The sequence below is a fragment of the Phyllostomus discolor genome, chromosome 1 (genome assembly GCF_004126475.2).
Source record: "Phyllostomus discolor isolate MPI-MPIP mPhyDis1 chromosome 1, mPhyDis1.pri.v3, whole genome shotgun sequence".
NCBI lineage: Eukaryota > Metazoa > Chordata > Mammalia > Chiroptera > Phyllostomidae > Phyllostomus > Phyllostomus discolor.
The window spans coordinates 88,092,473-88,112,831 of record NC_040903.2 but is presented as its reverse complement, the minus strand read 5'-3'; the positions used below and the strand labels follow the sequence as shown (position 1 = coordinate 88,112,831).

Sequence of the window (20,359 nt, the reverse complement as noted above, 5' to 3'; positions counted from 1 at the left end):
GTTCCTCTGGGTCCCTTCACAATAACTGTGCATCTCTTCAAAGTGATGTCAACATTTTCTGAGATGTTGACAGTTTGATTGCTGAGAATGGTCCTCATCCTCACTGTACTCTCACTTCCCCATCCATGTCATTATTCAGGAGAATGGTTCTCTTGCTGAAACCAGAAATTTGGGGGGCAAAAAAATACATCATCTGGGTTTGGATAAGGTCAGGTGTTGGCTTGTTCAGTATCTCAAGCCTGGAAAAATGAGTTGATTTTTGAAGGAAATGACATTGAACTTGTACAAACTGAGCTGTTATTATTCAGCAAGCCACAATATTTAAAAGAAGAGTATCAGAAAATTTTTGGATGTTATCTGTTTCTATAAAAAGAAACAGTGCAGAAGGCTTATGAATGAGACCTAAGTTGTGTAGCTATAGAAACAGCAATATGCCATATGATTCCTCAGACTTATCTGTGATATTTTATTTATTAAATATATTTTATTGATTATGCTATTACAGTTGTCCCAATTTTCTTCCTTTGCCCCTCTCCACGCAGTAGCCCCTATTTCCTCTGCAATCCACCCCCTTAGTTCATGTTCATGGGTCGTGCATATAAGTTCTTTGGCTATTCTATTTCCTATAGTGTTCTTGAAAAAGAACAACAAACAAAGCCCAAAGTGAGTAGAAGGAAGGCAATAATAAATATTGGAGCAGAATTTAATGAAATAGAGTCTAAACAATACAAAAGATCAATGAATCAAAGAATTGGTTCTTTGAAAAGATAAACAAGATTGACAAACCTTTAACCAGACTCATGAAACAAAAAAAGGGTCCTAATAAATAAAATCAGAAATAAAAGATGAGAAATAACAACTGACACCAAAAAAATACAAAGGATTGTAAGAAAATAATATGAACAATTAAATGCCAAAAAACTTGACTACCTGGAATAAATGTATAAATTCCTAAAAACATACAATCTTCAAAAACAAAGGAAGAATCAGAGACTCTGAATAGACAGATTATACCTAATAAAATTGAAGCACTAATAAAAAAAAAACTCCCAACAAACAAATGCCCTGGACCAGATGACTTCACAGGTGAATTTTACCAAACATTCTGAGAACTAACACCTCTTCCTTCTCAAATTATTTTATAAAACTGAAGAGGAATGAAGGATCTCAAACTCATTTTATGAGACCAGCATTATCCTAATTCCAAAACCAGATAAAGACACTGCAAAGGAAGAAAATTATAGGCCAATATCCCTAATGAACATAGATGCTAAAACCCTCAACAAAATATTAGCAAGCCAAATATAGCATTGCATCAAGAATATCAAACACCATGATTAAGTGGGATTTATTCCATGAATAAAAGATTGGTATAACATTCACAAATCAATAAAGGTGATTCACCACATAAACAAAATGATGATAAAAGACACATGATCAAAAAAATAGATGCAGAAAAAGCTTTTAATAAAATCCAGCACCCGTTTATGATAAAAACTCTCAGCAAAGGGGGAATAGAGGGAACATACTTAAGCATAATAAAGGCAGTATATGAGAAACCCACAGCTAGCATCATACTCTGTGGGCAAAAATTACAAGTGTTCCTCTTAAATTCTGGAACAAGACAGGGATATCTGCTTTCACCTCTCTTATTCAACATAGTACTGGAAGTTCTAGCCACAGCATTCAGACAAGAAGAAGAAATAAAACACTTCTGAGTTGGAAAGGAAGACGTAAAACCATCTTTATTGCCAGATAACATGATTCTGTACCTAGAGAACCAAAATATTCCACCAAGAAACTACTAGAACTGATAAATGAATTCAGCAATGTAACAGGAAACAAAACGAATATCTAGAAATCAGTTGCAGTTTTATATAACAACAACCAACTAACTGAAAGGGAAATCAAGAAAACAATTCCATTCACAATTGCTTCGAAAAGATAAAATACTTAGGAATAAACCTAACCAAGTATGTAAATGACCTGTACACCGAAAATTATAAGACACTGAAGAAAGGAATTGAAGAAGGTACAAATAAGTAGAAGCACATCCTGTATTCATGGATAAGAAGAATTAACATCATTAAAATGTCCATATTACCCAAAGCAACCTACAGATTCAATGCAATTCCTATGAAAATTCCAATGACATATTTCATTCAAGTAGTAAAAATATCTAAAAAATTTATGTGAAACCACAAAAGGCCCCAAACAACAATAGCAATCCTGAGAAAAAGGAACAAAGTTGGAGAAATCACAGTACCTCATATGAAACTGTACTATAAGGCCATAATAATCAAAACAATCTGCTACTGGCATTAAAAAACACACATAGATCAATGGAACAGAATAGAGGGCCCAGAAATAAACCCACACCTTTATAATCAATTAATATTCAACACAGGAAACAAGCACATACAATGGGCTAAAGATAACTTGTTTAATAAATAGTGTTGGGAAAATTGGACAGATATATGCAGAAAAATGAAACTAGACCACCTTTTTACATTACACACAAAAATACATTCAAAATAGATCAAAGACTTAAATGTTAGACCCAAAATCATAAAAAAGCTAGAAGAAAACATAGGCAGAAAAGAAAATCTTAGATATTTCTCCCCAGGCAAGGACATTTTTTATCAGATATATCTCCCCAGACAAGGAAAACAAAAGAAAAAATAAACAACTGGGACTACATCAAATTAATGAGTTTTTGCACAGCAAAAGAAATCATTAACAAAATAAAAACACAACACACAGGAGAACATATTTGCCAATACATCTGATAAGGGATTAATATCCAAAATTTATAAAGAACTTAAACAACTTAACAGCAAAAAAAACCCAAACAAACCAATTAAAAATGGGCAAAACACATGAGTATACACTTCTCCAAAAAGGACATACAGATGGCCAACAGGCTTTTGAAAAGTTGCACATCACTAATCATCAGAGAAATGCATATTAAAACCATAATGAGATACCGTCTCACATCTGTCAGAATAGTTATCATCAATAAATCAACGAACAACAAGTGCTGATGAGGATGTGGAGAAAGGGGAACCTTTTTGCATTGTTGATGGGAATTCAGACTGGTGCAGCCACTGTGGAAAGCAGTATAGAGATACCTCAAAAAACTTAAAAATTGATCTTTTTTTTTGATCCAGCAATCCCACTTCTGGGAATATATCTGAAGGAACCCAGAACACTAATTCAAAAGAACATCAGCACTCCTATATTCATTGCAGCTTAATTACTATCGCCAAGATTCAAAGCAGCTCAAGTGTTCATCAATAAATGAGTGAATAAACAACTGTGGGATATTTACACAATGGAATTCTACTAGACTATAAAAAAAAGATCGGTTTATCCTTCGTGACAGAATGGATGAACCTGGTGAGCATTATTTAACTGAACTAAGCTAGTCAGAGAAAGAAATACCATATGATTTCTCTCACATGTGGAACCTAATGAACAAACTCAACTAATAAAACAGAAGTAGGCTCATAGATGGAGAGTAGATGATAGTTAGTGGAGGTGCAGAGGTTAGGGTATGAAGAGACTGAGCAAAAAGCCAAAGGGATTCATGGATATGGATAATAGTGTGGTGATTGCTGGGAAAAGGGGGGTATAAGGGGACTAAATAGTAATGGAAAAATACAATAAAGGTTAAACTTTAAAAAATATAAAATGTTGGGATTGAAAGAGGTTATCTGAGAAGAGACTAGGTAGGAGTGTACATGTTTCATAATCTCTTCAAAGTAAAAATATTCCAAATATTCCATGGTTTCTAAAAAGAAACCATGTTATATATCTGTAAACTCTGCCTTAGAACTGATTAGCCTAGTCATCAGGACTAGTTTATATTTTCAAATGAATTGCAAATTAATTAATTATATAGTGGTTTATATAGAATGACTTGATTTCTTTTTGACCCAATTGCTTTCATTGTGACATAGGATGGCCTAAAACTTGCTGATTTGTCCTGAAAAATCATTTTGATTTGCTTAGATTTTAAAAAGAACTTGAGACACTAATGTAGACTACTAACACAAACATCAGCTGCCTTGATGTCAAAACAAATTAAGAAACCTCTTATCTGAGAGTATATATCTAATTTTTAACAATAAAAATCATAACTCGGGGGTGAAGGAAACCTCAGGAGATCATTTTGTATCATATACCTATTGGTTGTTTGGTGTTGTTAATATCTCCTTTGGGGCTGGATATTAGCTGAGCATGAGAGGAGAATAAATGAAAAGCTCATACAAAAAAAGAGAAATAGCTCAGCACAAATATGTGACTCAATTTCCTTACTATTTGCCAACTCATCTATTTCTTTTTATTTGGAAAAAGTATTAAAATTGGATTTTCCTTGAAAAATATCTCTTAGACATTTAATTTTTTCTCCTTAAATTTACATTTGATAGACATTGGCTAAAACAACTGAAAACTGAAAATTTATTTTTTTTTTCAGAAAAAAAAGTCAAAAGCAAATTGGCCAGACCTTAGTGTAAATGATGGCTTCTTTATACACTTTGGCAATAAAAACAGATGTAATGAATCTTGATTAATTAAAAAAAAAATTGCCATGAATTGAAGCAGAGGTGCACTGCAGATTAAGCATATTTTTAAAGATTTTTTATATCTTCTTGAGGAATATATTATTTTAATCAAGCAAGTAAAATTTTAAACTTTATAAAATAAATTCTTTGAGTTTAAGAAAATAACTTTTTAAAAAATCCAATAGAAAGAAACATTTTAAAGTAAAAACCTTAGTGATCTTGTACTTTAGATTTAAATTGTGACCGAAGACTAACGAGGGACAGCGAGTAATACTCTCTTGAGTCACAGACACCTTATTTGAGCGATACTCATTCTCTAACACTAAATGAGTGCACAGGGTAGGGGTCAATCTCCCCAGCAAGCTGTTTTTAAGCTAGAGGGCTTCCTCCTCTTATGCTGTTTACAAGCATACCTATAACCATTACAGAGGGAACCACTGATATCTAAAGTTCTCATAATAATCAAATCAATTAAATTCCTACCTTTTGTGACAGCATGGATGGAACTGGAGACTGTTATGTTAAGTGAAATAAGTCAGTTGATAAAAGACAAATACCACATAATCTCACTTATAAGAGGAATCTAATGAACAAAATTGAACCAGAGGTATAGAATCATGGAACAGACTGACAGCTGTTAGAGGGGCAAGGGGAGGTGGGGACTGATTGAAAGAAGGTGAAAGGATTAGTCAAAGAGCATCTATGAGGAACGCATGGATAGTGAGGGAACTGACTATGGAAGTGGAGGGCAGGCTGGATGCAGGGGAGTGAAGGGGGAAAAAGTGAGACAACTGTAATAGCATAAACAATAAAGTAAAACTTTTAAAAATTTGTGAAAAAATAATCTAATCAAGGTGAAAATATAAAAAGCATGATTTATAAAATGTACAATACTTAAAAACCCAAGCTAGTTCTCAGTATTAATCATGCTTTGTTGAAATGAATACCTTTATATATTTAATATCATGTAGATATTAATATAATATTATATGCACATACCTAGTATATTTAATTTGATATTCTGGAAAAATAATGCTAGAGGTCATGAATTAATTAACATTAAAATAACTAATATAGCTCCTGTGAATCATTTCAAATTTTTGAAAGGTTAACTCTGTCATATTTTAATTTTTAAAAATTGTTAAATTAGAAAGAAAGTTTTCTAGTGATTGACCATGTACATTAGCAGTCTGAGGGTTTCTTACCTAATGAAAATAAGCAGGCAAAATAACTCCATTCAAGACAATGAAAAGGATTTCTATAATGATCATCTGAGCAGGTTTGAAACTGATTCATTTTATACAGGTCCAACTATTATGGGGCCAATCTCAGGATGGTCAGTATTTTAGAGCAATGAAAAGAATTAGGAATCATAAGGCAAAGATGATTTAGGACAAGAACACTTTAAACTTGATGCAGAGTGAGGAAAGGAAGGAAACTAATATTTATTGAATGTTATGTTTCAGACACGTTGCTGTGCACTTTTTATATGTCATTTAACTACCATAAAAGCCCTACAAATTTGAATGAGAAGGCTGGGCTCAGATAACTAGTAGCTTGCTGAAGTTCACATAGTGAAGAAATGGAAGAGCTTATTGCTTCTAAGCCCATGCTTTTGAACTATTATTCTCTATTGCACAAACGATATGAAGATATGGGAATTTAGAACAAATACATTTCACTTCAACAGAAGTAATGATTGTGTAACCAAGAAACAGGCTGCCTTAGGAAGAAAAAAACACTGCCGTCAGAGTTGGTACATGCAAGCAGTACCTACAAGATCCTCTAGGGGCTCAATCCTATTCCTAGGCGGAAATTGAAAACATGACCCCCAAACCTCGTTTATGTCTATAATTCTGCGAAACATTATAGTAAATTAAAGGATTTTAAGCTATCACTAAAAATAAAGAAGTGAAAAATAAAGAAGCCAGGCTTCAAACCCATGGTCCCCTATAGTATCAGAATATAATCTTAAATCAGCAGAACTTCTTTTTGTGTCAGAAAACATGGTTCAGAGTATCAAGACTGTTAAGAAATGTTTCCTAAAAAAAAAAAAAAAAAAATGACCACTTGTCACAGTCCTTGTTACTCTTTTTGATGTACAAATATAGAGGGATTCTTAGTGAAGTTTGTTGTTGTTTTTAATTATATTATCTTAATCTTGATAAATTTACTGACAGGGGAGGTCGGTGAGGTTAAAAGATGAAACTATTCATATAAGAATTAAACACTAATTTAATAAAAATAACATCTTAAGCTGCATTGAGAGTGATTTTAAAAATTCACTAGAATAGCAATATTGAGTAATAATGCATAAAACATTGATTAGCAGGTTATGTGGTTTTGTTTCTTTGTTTTTTGTATTTTGTATGGTTTGGCAAAGAGATGACCAAGAGCATGTGAAAGTCTGATACTATCCTGCAAATGTTTTTTTCTTATTAACTTTGGTTTGGTTTAATTACATCAGACCATTATATTTTATAATGCTTTTTAATGAAAATAAATATAAAATTACATCTTAAGACCTTTTAAGAAAATGCGTTATTTTTATTTTGAAAATTGGTACCTATCTTAGGCAGTTTTAGCTTTCATAAGCTTATCTTCATAAAATATTTGATAGGGATCAAATATTTTGGGATCAGTGCATTTATTATTGAAATATGAGCATTTCAATATTTACCTGCAGCCATTTAGTTCCCACACATTTTGAAGGGTAAACTACTTCCTTACAGCAAGTTCTTAATGTGTCTGGAAGGTTTTTGTTTGTTTTTTTCTGTCAAAACATACATATCAACAAGTTAAATTTCTTCAGCTATGAAACACCCAAGTGGATTACAAACTCAAGAATTAATTTCCTTCTCTTTTTCTTTTTTTATTGTCTGCAAAATAGCAAAAAGGTAAATGAGACCAGATTCAGTTTTCAAAAACATTATGAGGTGGCTAACTTCATTGCTTTAGAATTTTGCTGGAAGAGAATTGATTTTTGCTTTGAGGCCTTTGTTTCTGTTGCTATAAGTCTTCCCTTTGCTGGCTTCTGGTAGCACCACAGCTACTAAAGGAAGCTGGTGTGTAATTTCTATAACACATTTTTTCCACCGAAGTGTGAAAGTGTAGAATAATAACAAATCATCATTCATCAGTGTGTGTTTTGTCATTGGGACAGCAGTTTACATTTATCACTTTATAGTTATACAAAATTAATACATATCTTCTAATTGATAACTAATAAGTAACTAAGAAGTTCAAACTTCAAACATTGATATGAAAACTTAAAATCCTAATGGAAATTTCCAAACTGGAGATGTTTATATTGGGTCAGGCAAAAAGTTCATTTGCTTTTCCTGTGAGATGCCTCTAGCAGTGCTTAGTTGTCTTTAACTTCATTTGAAACAATTTTGTTAGATTTTGTTGTGACAGCTGTCATATCAGTGTGCATTTAAAAAACTTATCAAAATTGATGAATATTCGTGTAGCCATTTTAGTATAGAAGATGGAAAAAATATGCAACACTTTCAGCATATGCTTTATTATTTCAAGAAAGGTAAAAACACAAGTGAAACATGAAAAAAGATTTGTACAGTGTATGGAGAAGGTGCTGTGACTGATTAAACATGTCAAAAGTGGTTTGCAAAGTTTTGAGCTAGAGATTTCTCTATGGATGATGCTTCACGGTTAGGCAGACCAGTTGTAGTTGATAGTGATCAAATTGAGACATTAACTGAAAACAATCAATGTTATACCACATAGGAGAGAGCTGACATACTCTAAATATCCAAATCAATGAAGTTATTGATTTGGGAAATGAAAAATGTTTCCTTTATTTTAGGGGAAAAAACTAAACAGACTTTCTGGCCAGCCCTATATAAGTACTTAGCTATAGTTTCAGTTGCATATCCTTTAGGGGGAAAAAAATCATGTAGAAATCTAATATACCTCTCCAGGAATTTCATGTTTATTTAAACTTCAGAAAAAGAAAACAAGGATGGCAGTAGAAAGTACAAAAGGATTTTATAGATCAACTTATTTAATTTTGTTATTTAGTGTTTGACTAATGTCAAAATACATTCAAAAGGAGTTATTACAGAGGACAGCCAAGATGGCAGAGGAGTAAGTGGAAACTACACTGACCTTCTCCCTGGACCAATCTAGAATTGCAACTATTCCAGAAAATAGTGTATTTTCTTTAAAAGGTCTTAAGATATAATTTTATATTTCTTTTCATTAAAAAGCATTATAAAATATAATTGTCTGGTGGAATTACCAGGCCAAAGTAATAAGAAAAAATGCATAGAAAGCATCCTGAATAACCTACTGAACTAGCTGGAGAGAAGTCTTATAACCACAGATGGACAGAAGAAACCGCTTCACCACAATGTGACTGATAGAGAATGTGGAGACATGAGATAGCTGGCTGGGCTCCCACGGGTGGCAACTGAAGATGCAGAGGGATATTTCAGTGACTGGGGTGTTCCCCTGAGAAGTGTGCGGTCTAAACCTCAATGTGGACTCACCAACCTACAGCAACAGAGCCAGAAAGGAACCCAGATCACATCAAGCTGTGGAAAGCAGCAAGGGAGAGACGGCTGGAGATGCAGAGGGGCTCTTAAAGGGCCAATGCACAAAAATTCATTTGCAGCCACTTTCCCCTGGGCTCCAGCATAAGAAGGGCAGAGTAGACTAGAGATGCTTGAAGAGATTCTGGGGTTGGTGGCTCTAGGGAGAGAACTGAAGAAACAGCTACGAGGTTCTCTGTGCTGAGTCATCCCCCATACTGCAGGAGCCATCTTTTGTGGCAGAGGACTGCTCTCCAAGTGACATCAGCCTGAGGGGAAGCAAGAGCCCCACCCACAAGAAATCTTGTGCCCCACCCTGTGGAGCTTAAGCTGGTGTGCTGATTAAAGCTTGATCAATTTACCAGTTGATCAGTTTCATGGTTGATTAGCTTAACAACTAAGGTGGAAAATACAAAGAAGTAGCTAAAATGGGAAGACAAAGACACAGATCTCAAATGCAAGAATGAAAGGATTCTTCTGAAGAACTAGATGAAATGAAGACAAGCAATTTATCAGATAGAAAGTTTAGAATAATGATTATAAGGATAATCAACAGCATAAAAAAAAGACATGGAAACCAAAAAAAAAAAATGACCAGTCAGAAATAAAGAATTCGATACCTGAAATAAATAATATCCTGGAGGGAATACATAGCAGGTTAGATGGAGGAGAGGATAGCATCAGTGATTTGGAAGAAAAGGTAGAGAAAAAAAAACACCCAGGCAGAACAGGAAATAGAAAAAAGAATTTTGAAAAATAAGGAGAGCCTAAGAAACATTTTGAACAACATAAATGGTAACAACATCTTCATTATGGGAATTACAGAAGGAAAAGAGAGCTAGAAAGGTATCAAGAACCTATTTGAAAAAAATAATGACCAAAAACTTCCCTAATCTGGTGAAGGAAAAGTCACAAAAGTTCAGGAATCTCAGAGACTCCCAAACAAATGGGACCCACACAGGCTTACATCAAGACATATCATAATTAAAATGACAAGGCTTAAACACAAGGAGAGAATCCTAAAGCCACAAGAGAAAAGCAGACAATTACCCACAAGGAAGCACCAATTAGACTGTCATCTGATTAATCAACAGAAACATTTCAGGCCAGAGGGAGTGGTATGAAATATTCAAGGTGATGTAAAGCAAGAACCTACAACCAAGGCTACTTTGCCCTGCAAGGCTAACATTTAAAATCAAAGGAAAAATAAGGAGCTTCCCAGACATGAAAAGCTAAAGAAGTTTGTTAACACCAAAACAGTACTGCAACAAATATTAAAGGGCTTTAATATTTTCATTTAATATTTAATTAAGTAAAATTATATTAATAAAGTAAAATTATATATAAATAAAATTGTATTAAAATTAAATAATATTTAATATTTAAGAATATGGAAAAAGAAAGAAAAAGAACTAGAAGAAACAGTCTAACAATAAAATGGCACTAGATGTGTACCTCTCAATAATCACCTTAAATGTAAATGGCTTAAATGCTCTGAACAGAAGACAAGATAGCTTAATGGATAAGAAAACAAGACCCATAAATATGGGGCCTCTAACAGACCAATCTCAGACTGACAAATACACACAGACTAAAAGAAAAGGATTGGAAGAAGATAATTTATACAAATGGAAAAGAAAGAAAGCAGGAGTAGCTGTACCTATATCTGACAAAATAGACTTTAAAACCAAGGCTATATAGTAAGAGAAAAAGAAGGACACTACATAATGATAAAGGAAACAATCCAACAAAAGATTATAAACCTAGTAAACATTTATACACCCAAAATAGAGCACCTAAATATGTAAAACAAATATTGAAAGACATAAAAAGAGAGATTGGCAGGTATAGTCATAGATGGGGATTTTAACACCCCATTGACTTCCATAGATAGATCTTCCAGGGAGAAAATCAATGAGGAGACAGTAGTCCTAAATGACATGCTAGGTCTAATGGATTTCATTGACATCTTTAGAGCATTTCGCTCCCAAATAGCACAATATATGTACTATTCAAGCGCACATTGAACATTTTCTAAGATAGACCACATGTTAAGACACAAAAGAAGTCTCAATAAATTTAAGAAGACTGAAATCATGTCAAGCATCTTCTCTGACCACAATGCTATGGAATTAGAAATCAATCACAAGAAAAACACTGAAAATTACTCAGAGACATAGATGCTAAATAACATGTTATTAAACAATGAAAGAGTGAATAATGAGATCAAATAAGAAGTCAAAAGATACCTTGAAACAAATGAAAATTAAGACACAAAAATCCAAAACCTGCAGGCAATCCTAAGAGAAATTCATAGCATTACAGGCCTGTCATAAAAACAAGAAAAAGCTCAACTAAATCTTCTAACTTCACACTTAAAGGAACTTGAAAAAAGAAGAAACAAAGCCCAAAGTGAGTGAAGGAAGGAAATAATAAAGATTAGAGCAGAAATAAATGAAATAGGGTCTAAAAAATGATACAAAAGATCAATGGATCCAAGAGCTGGTTCTTTGAAAAGATAAACAATATCGACAAAACTTTAACCAGACTCATCGAGAAGAAAAGAGAAAGGACCCAAATAAATGAAATCAGAAATGAAAGAATAGAAATAACAACTGACAGCAAAGAAATACAAAAGAATGTAAGAAAATATTATGAGCAACTATATGCCAACAAACTGGACAGCCTGGATGAAATGGATAGATTCCTAAAAACACATAGTCTTACAAAACTAAATCTGCAAGAACTAGAGAATACTCACGGAATACTTACTGGGCCATAAAAGAAAAAAATTTTACCGTTTGCAACAGTATGGATGGACCTGGAGAACATTATGCTAAATAAAATAAGCCAGTCAGAGAAAGTCACTCATATATGGAATCTAATGAACAAACTGAACTAACAAGGAAAATGGGGACAGACACACAGATGGAGAGGAATAGCAGCTAATGGCAGGGAGATTAGAGGGTAGAAGGGCTGAGCAGAAAGGAAAAAGGACTCATGGACATGGACAACAGGGCAGTGATTGCTGGGTGGAGGGGGATATAAGGAGACTAAAAGGTAATATAAAAAAAAAAACAAAAGATTAAATTGAAAAACAAAAGGCATTATTACAACATGTTTTGTTTTCTTACATTTAAGAGGTTTATATTCCTTTCTAAATTAAATTTACCCACAAGTAAGAGTTAGACATAACTGTCAGTGAGAATATTTGTGTGTATATATACAGGATCTGGCAGAAGTAAGGCCTGCTTGAGTGTGGTTGGTAGGGTAATAATATGGGTGTAATAATTTATAGTTTAAATGCAACATTTTACCTAAAATGCCATGTGTGCTTGAGTGTGATATTGTTATGTTACAGAATTACATGTTTATGATTTTGTAATAAAGGTTTTGTAATAAAAAAATGAGTGTTATTTGTTCTGTACCCTGTTCTTTAAGATGAGACATAGGGGAGATTCTACATTGCTAAAACCATTTATGGTTTTCTTAGACGTAAAATCACATTAAAAGTCTTCTCAGGTATGTGGGAATTACTTTTAGGAGCAGATTTCACTCAACTTCTTAGGGGATTGCAGATATGAAAAAAACATTAAATTCTATTAATTTTTATGCTTACAGAAAGGAATTTCAAAGAACTTCCAACTCTTCTCCACTGTGCAGCAAAATTTGGCTTAAAGAACTTGGCCATTCATTTGCTTCAATGTTCAGGAGCAACCTCAGCATCTCAGATGAAAAATTCGGAGGGTTCAGATCCAGCACATATTGCTGAAAGGCACGGTCACAAAGAACTCAAGAAAATTTTTGAAGACTTCTCAGTAAGTTTATTCCCCTTATTTTATCTCTAACACTTTTTGTATAAAATGAGCATGTGTGTGTCTGTGTATGCACACATGCCCACTGCCCCTTTCAAGATGATGCCACTGAGCAGCTCATTGGTAGGTAGAGCCTGTTAGTGTTGAGGCATTCACTGTCTTAAAAGCATCCTGCAGCATCAGCCAGCTTATTTTTGTGTTGCTGTAAACTGTCTCTGACTCCACACTCCTACCTTTAAATAGCCTTTTTGAATCTTATGTGGTCTTTTTGGCTTCTGTTTAGCCTGTTTGATATTGGAGAGGAGACAGTGAGAAGAAAGTAAAACACTACCTTTACTCTTTTATTACCTTTATTCTTTTGTTCAAAAGTCTAAATAAGAAATTATTAGGGACAAGACGGCTTATATAACACTCACTTTGTCTCTCCAGCTTTATCTTTCCACTTTCTGTAACCTTTGCCTGTTCTCCCATATTCTGTCCTTACTACCCCTACTAGTACATATGCAGTAAAAAAAGAGAAAGGAGTATCTATTCCTCCAAATTATATTAACTTAATAAGGACAAAGAAATCACAATGTAAAATAAATGTGGTAAATTAAAAAAATACTGGGCACATAAAAGAAGATCAGTAATTATTAGGTTAAAGGAATACATTTTAATAATCATTTAAAAAGTCTACCCTGTAAAAAGTTAATTCATGTTGCTTAAATTTGTTTCTCATCTATGATTCCTTTTCTGTCTTTGTTAAGTCACGGTTCTTTATCATGTATGTTGAAGCCCCAAATTTCTGAACACTCTTTGAAGAATATTAGTTTTGTAAGAATGCAATGCAACCAAGGGAAGATTTTCAAGGAAGGGATACTACCTTACTACATAAAACACACTTTATGTTTTCATAATCAACTCTAGAAAAACACTAATTTTCTCTTTGTAACAAATGTTTGCATGTTTTGCTCAAGAAAGTGAATTATAATTCAGATGGCTCTTAAGAAAATATAATAAGACAATGGTTTTGTTGGTTTTGTTGAATTTGCCAAAATTTGGGCTCTCATAAAATAAATAATTATTGCCCATGAACATTTAATATAAAACATTGAAAGCTATAAATAGTTTCTGGTCATTTTAACATTTATTCTGATTAGATTAAGTCAGTGTGATATTATACTTCTAAAAATCATCAGTATTTGTGATTTTCAGAGAACAAAATGACAACTAATGTAAATTTTCCTTTCACTTTTAAGAAATAGCAAAATAGTTATCAGAAGAACATGTATGTCACTCACTATGTGGATTTGAAATGTGGATTTAATGTGTAAATATGTTACAGAACAGATCCAGGATGGGTGAATGATATACTATTACTGAATGAACCCACCCTTGTGCTCCAGGGGTCCCCCACCCTGTACTAGGTTCGCCTTGCCTGCCACCAGGAAAAGACATCTCTCAATGCCAGAGATTGGTGAAAAGGAAAGGGGTCATTTATTCAAAGAGTTATACCGACTTATGAGTAATGACTTCATGTCTTCGTTGAGATCCCAAAGTCCTTTAGAATACCCACAGATGCACAGTCCTTCCTTCCCATTCTGCCCAGTCTAGGGTACCATGTCTCAAAAAAAGAAATAGAAGTCTGTGGTTCTTCTCTGCCCAAGCCGCATGGTCCCAAAAAGACACTGCATGGCTGCTGCACCTGGGTTTAAATCCCAGCACCAGTCTTTCTCTGCCGTACCATTTCTGACTCCTCCCATAATAGGCCACAGCAGCAAGCATTTTTTCCAGCTTTACTGGACTGTCATAATAAGTCTGGGTAGGCATGGCCCCATGGCATGGAGCCAATCATCTCCAAGCTCTTACACAGGCTCTGTAACCAGGGGTAGTTGCCTCCCAATTAAATCATGGGTTGAAGTCACTGCCATCCCCCTGGCTCAAAACAAGGCCACAGCTATTTAATATATCTATGAAACCAGTTAAATGTTAAAGATATGTTAAATGACTGTTCTAGAGGTTATCTGAAAAACTGTTGCTATTCAAAACAACTCTCAATGACTCCACTTCATGTGTCCCATCCCCTAGCTTAGACTGGTGAGGGTAAGAACATCCTATATATATTTTTTTTTTAATATTTCCTGGACACCAAGTTCTGGATCCCATTACAAATCCCTATTTGGGGACCCCCCCTTGGCTGTACCCTGTTACAAATATAGGACATGAAGTTTTATAAGAAAATTACTAAAGTACTAGATTTTTTTCTATGTCCCTGAAGTATGAAATAAGCATTATTTTTATCCCTGGAAAGAATTTCAATGGTAATTCTTACACAGTTGAGTGCATACATTTTAGTAATCAGCCACTGTGTGTCATCATTGACTGGTACAACATGGAAACTTGGCATCTACCTCAGGTAAGTCAATGACTCAATTCAGCCTTGTGTATGTTTGCCCATAACACTGTTCATTCAGCATCATCCCAATACTCCATAACCCTTTTCTCACTTTTCAGTTAAATTTTCCCCTAAAAATCTACAGTACCCAGAGATACTTTCTAAGATAAACACTGATATTCAAAGAGTGAAGCTTCCGCCTCTGGCTCTCCAGGGAAGGCTCAGCTTTCAACAGAGAAAGCCTCATGCAAGCTACACATGTTCCATAAATAACATACTACTATATAAAAATGACAATAGATACAGTAGTGAGTACAAATGAAGGATTTCATGGAGATGGGAAATACCTTTTTCTCTCTCACACATCCTCTAGGTATTTATACCTCTGCTCCTGCAATAATAGCACTAATACAATTTGATTGCTTTCATTGTCTGTGGGTGACTACTCGTTCTATTATAGTGGCTACATTCAGTGTGGCTAAGTTATGCTTGATAATTATTCTTTCAAATATATTAAATGATTTTATTTATTCTGTCTCTTAGTGAGCTGTTACATTTGTCTACTGTAGAATGCCTGTAGTAGACATTACAATCATAGGTAGGATAGATCAGTTATTTTGTGAATGTTCTGCTCTTAGCAAGGAACTCAATGTAGCTGTTGAAAGGGACAGCAGATTTATAAGGGCGTTTTATGGCAATGGATAATTTGGAGTTCCATAATTTTGCAAGCTGCCAAAGGCCTTTGGCAAATGTGTGGTTAAGAAAATGAGAACATATGTATTAGGTTATAACATACAAGAAAAAATGTGTTTCCTATTGATTTATTCTTCTAGTTATTTTTCTATTTATTAATTTTATTTGATATAAATCCAAAAGTCATACCTTTTTATGCTAGATAATCCATGTTAAAATTTTATATTCTAAATTATGGAAGCTATGTCTTTTTAAGAGCATATCTAAACCTGCTAGAGGAAAAATATGCAATCTCATGCTGTTAAAATATTTCATTGTTTCATTAACAATATTTACTTGGCTTTAATGTTATAACCACATATGATAAATCTAAGATTTTCACATATGCATTCAAATTCTCCATGAACTATTGTTTCAGAATTATTCAAAGGAGTAAATATTCTTTCATGTTTGAGGTTTACAATCCAACAATGGACCTTACTTCTGTACTGAAGAAATATATATTTTTTAATTCAAACGTATTTTACCGCCAGCTGATTTACTGATTTGTTCAATTCTTACTTAATCCCCCATCAGTGAAACATTGTATATTTTAAGTTCTCAAAGGAAGTTATAAATACAGTAAATTCAGTCATTACTGAATAAAGTAAGTAGAAGGGAAAAGCCTCATTATTTTTAGAAATACAGAAAAAAAAAAAGAGCCATTAGCAAGCATTCATTAAACAAACAAGTACCATCTACATCTTAGTGTTAGCTACGTGAAGGAAGAAGAAGAGGAAAAGAAGGAGACTCAAATCACATTTCTTACATTTCTTCATAATGTTTTTCCTTTGAGAGGTTAATAATTTGTATACAATCTACAAACAGAGCATCTTTGTCATGAATGAGTAAATTTCATGTTTTAATAAAGTTATCTAATTAATACCTACATTTCTTTCATGTTTTCAGTACTGATAAAGATGATGATACCATATATTTCTAAAATCTTTAAGGTCTTTCAAATAAACTACTTAATTTTCAGTTTCTGATAATGTCTTCTGGGAGAATTAACATGAAAAGTGGCTGGACAAACAGCACAAGTGTTGGTACTTAAATCCACAGTTGGGTGTGAACCACAATTAGCTTAACAGAATTCTTAAGGAAATCCAAGACTATTTCACATAATGAAGAGTAATATTGAAAATTAGTTTAGTCCTTTAAAAACTTACCTTTTCGATCAAAAATACCTGAAATATGAAAATAAACTGCAACTTGGCCACAGATTAAGAGATACTTTGTGATTTAAGATAAAGCATACAGTAGCAATTAGAATGTTTTAAGCAAAATAATATGTGGTATTTCCTTGTATTATCTTGAGAGTGTCATGCCATACATCTCCATCTATTTAAAATACTTATACATCAATGTATAAGCAGGCAGAAAAATATACACTTCCCTATGGGGCCCCTATGGGATTGCACAACCAACAGATATTTATTTAAATTAAGACAATATCCAGATGGTGTCTTCCTTCTTCCAACACAATATTCACTAATGTAGTTTGGTATGTATATTAATAAGATCTTAGGCATAAATAATCTTCAGTTGAATTTAAGAAATAGAAAATGATTCTTCCATGCACTTTCTCTAGCTGGCTTTTTAGGAGGGCTTCTGACTAGGAATCTTTCTATCTCTCTGGTCAGTGGTGGGGATCCTGCAACATCTTGCTTTTGTTGATTCACCTGGACACTCTGTTTACCCCGTGGATAGTGGGCTGGTGTGTGTGTGAGAGAGAGGGAAAGAGAAGATAAGAGAGAACAAGGGGGAGAGAGAGACAAAGAGAGAGAGAGATTGAGTACTTTGCCCTTCAGTGTGTGTATCTGGCTAACAGACAATAACCATGATCTTTTTCAAATGGTCAAGGGTTTGGAATGAAGGTACAGAGGGGTAGAAGTGAAAGCATTTAGAGTATCTCTAATATAAGCAATGATTGACTGACTGGTGTAGAGAACCAATTACTCAAAAGACAGGCTTTATGTATGTAGTCCAGTGAACATTCACTCAGCCCGGCCGTTATTTCTCTCATTCTTAGCACTGTTTATTTGGTACTTTATATACTGTTATGCTCTCTAGTAGACTGTTCCATTTTGTTTAGTATATACTAGTATACTAATAAAGTCTAAATTATAGTATACCCTGCTTTGCCTATGTGGTTTTTATTCCTATAAGTCTAGAAGCGGTTCTCCTTTCTCCCCACATCAAACGTGCTAGAGGTGCTCAGCATGTATTTACACATTGATAAAGCAGAAGGCAAGCTTTAAAATTAAGGTCTTTTTTAAAAATCCCACTTACATAATAGTATAATTAAAAAGATCTAATGTTTTAAATAAAATAATTGTTTATATTTTCTCTATATTCAGTATTTTTTAGAATTTACTTTTAGAGAATTCATAGACAAATAGCCAAACTGCTATCTTCAGCATGTATTTTTAATAGGCTAGACTACAATGAATTTTAGAAGTCTGGCCTTTGTTCAATATTGATGTTCTGGTAGAATCAAAGAAACTGGAACAAGTCACATAACTGCACTTGGCTGCATGCATTACAAATTCATGTCTCAGTTAAGCTTTCGGAGCTACTTAGCAATCTCTTTCTAAAATCTCATTAAATGCACCATAGTGGCTATTACAGAACTTTACTTTTCCCCAAGTCCTCAAACCCAGTTTTGACACTCTACCTCTGCAGCTCTAAACATCCTGTTAAATTGCTTCAACTCCCCTCTCTTTGTCAATTTTTCATTTTTTCTCTACTTATGGGGCCTTGGGATTCAGCCAGGTCTGGATTTGAATCCTAACTTCATCAAATACTAGCGTTTTTTGGAGGGGAGGATGCTCCTCTGTTTTCTCTCAGTTTCAGATTCTTTATCTGCAAATTGGAAAAATAATTTCCTGCAGGGTGTTTTTAGGACTTGATTAAATAAATGTGAGCACATTAAATATATAGTAGACCCATAATATATAACATTGCATGTAGCTTATTTTTTATCGTATTATTATTTATTTATTAATTCTTTTTAAATTTTATTTTAATTGTTGTTCAAGTACAATTTTCTATCTTTTACTCCCATCCCAGCCCACCCACCCACCCACCCAGCCCTTTCTGGCTCCCTCCCATTTTTACCCATCCCTAGTTTTTGTCCATATGTCCTTTATACTTGTTTCTGGAAACCTTTTCCCTTTTCCCCTGAAATTCCCTCCCTCTCCCCTCTGGACACTGTCAGCCTATTCTCTCTTTCAGTAGTATCTTTGGTTATATTTTTCTTGTTTCTTTGTTTTGTATGTAGCGTATTTTGTTGGAACTCACCATCAATCATACCTTCTCCTTCTTTTATATCATTAATCTCTCCCATTAAACTGACTCTTCTCTGAACAAATAGAACACACACAACACTTATACATTCCCAGAAACCCTGCTTTCTCTTCCATCTCTTTTCCAATGCCAAAATTAACTGAAAGAATGATCTACATAGCTGCCTCTTCATTGTATTCATTTCTAGCTTCCTAATAATCAAAGCTTTATCCCACTGAAGGTGCTCTGTAAAAGGTCCTGAATAATCTACCATACATCAGATCTAGTGGATTCCTTCCAGAGGCCCTTTGGCTCAAGCTTTGGCACTGTTTTTCTTGATCTTGCCCTCTTCCTAAATATCCACTGACCCTTTGTTACTTTCTCCTCTTATTCCATCAACTAAGATTCTTTCTACACAGTCTTCTCTTGTGATTGATAGCCATATCATTGTCTTTAATCTGGACCTTTCTCCTGACTGAAAACTCTAGTTTCAGTTTGCAGGATGAAATGTCCACACAGATATATTGCAAGCATTTAGATTGCAATATACAAACATCCTTTTGCCTCATCCTGGTTAATGGCATAATCATCTGCTTATTGACTTGGTATAAAACTTGAAAGTCATTTTCAAAGCCTATTAATATAGTCACAAACGTCATTTATGGAGACTATGTGCAAACCCTCTGCATAACACTCTAATTCCATTATCTCATTTAAGCTTCCACTATGCATATAAATTTATTATTTCTCATTCTTCATGTGAGGAAATAGACTTACAGAGGTGAACTAACTTGCCCAAAGTCACTCAGCTAAAAGTATATCCAACTAGCCCTGGCTGGTATGGCTCAGTGGATTGAGTGCCAGCCTGCAAACCAAAGGGTCACCAGTTTGATTCCCAGTCAGGGCCCATGCCTAGGCTGCAGGCTAGATTCCCCAGTAGGAGGTGCATGAGAGGCAACCGCACTTTGATGTATCTCTCCCTCTCTTTCTCCCTCCTTTCCCTTCTCTAAAAATAAATAAATAAAA

General features: G+C 34.1%; 1 protein-coding gene across 2 annotated transcripts in view; it reads left to right on the top strand.

The window, feature by feature from the left end:
* The window catches only part of BANK1 (B cell scaffold protein with ankyrin repeats 1), a 312,144-nt gene that overhangs the window by 113,043 nt on the left and 178,742 nt on the right, over positions 1 to 20,359 (top strand). For both annotated transcript variants that reach the window (XM_036025976.1, XM_036025983.1), the window contains exon 7: positions 12,743 to 12,939. In XM_036025976.1, the coding sequence (XP_035881869.1) occupies positions 12,743 to 12,939 (197 nt within the window). The remainder of the gene's footprint in view (positions 1 to 12,742; positions 12,940 to 20,359) is intronic.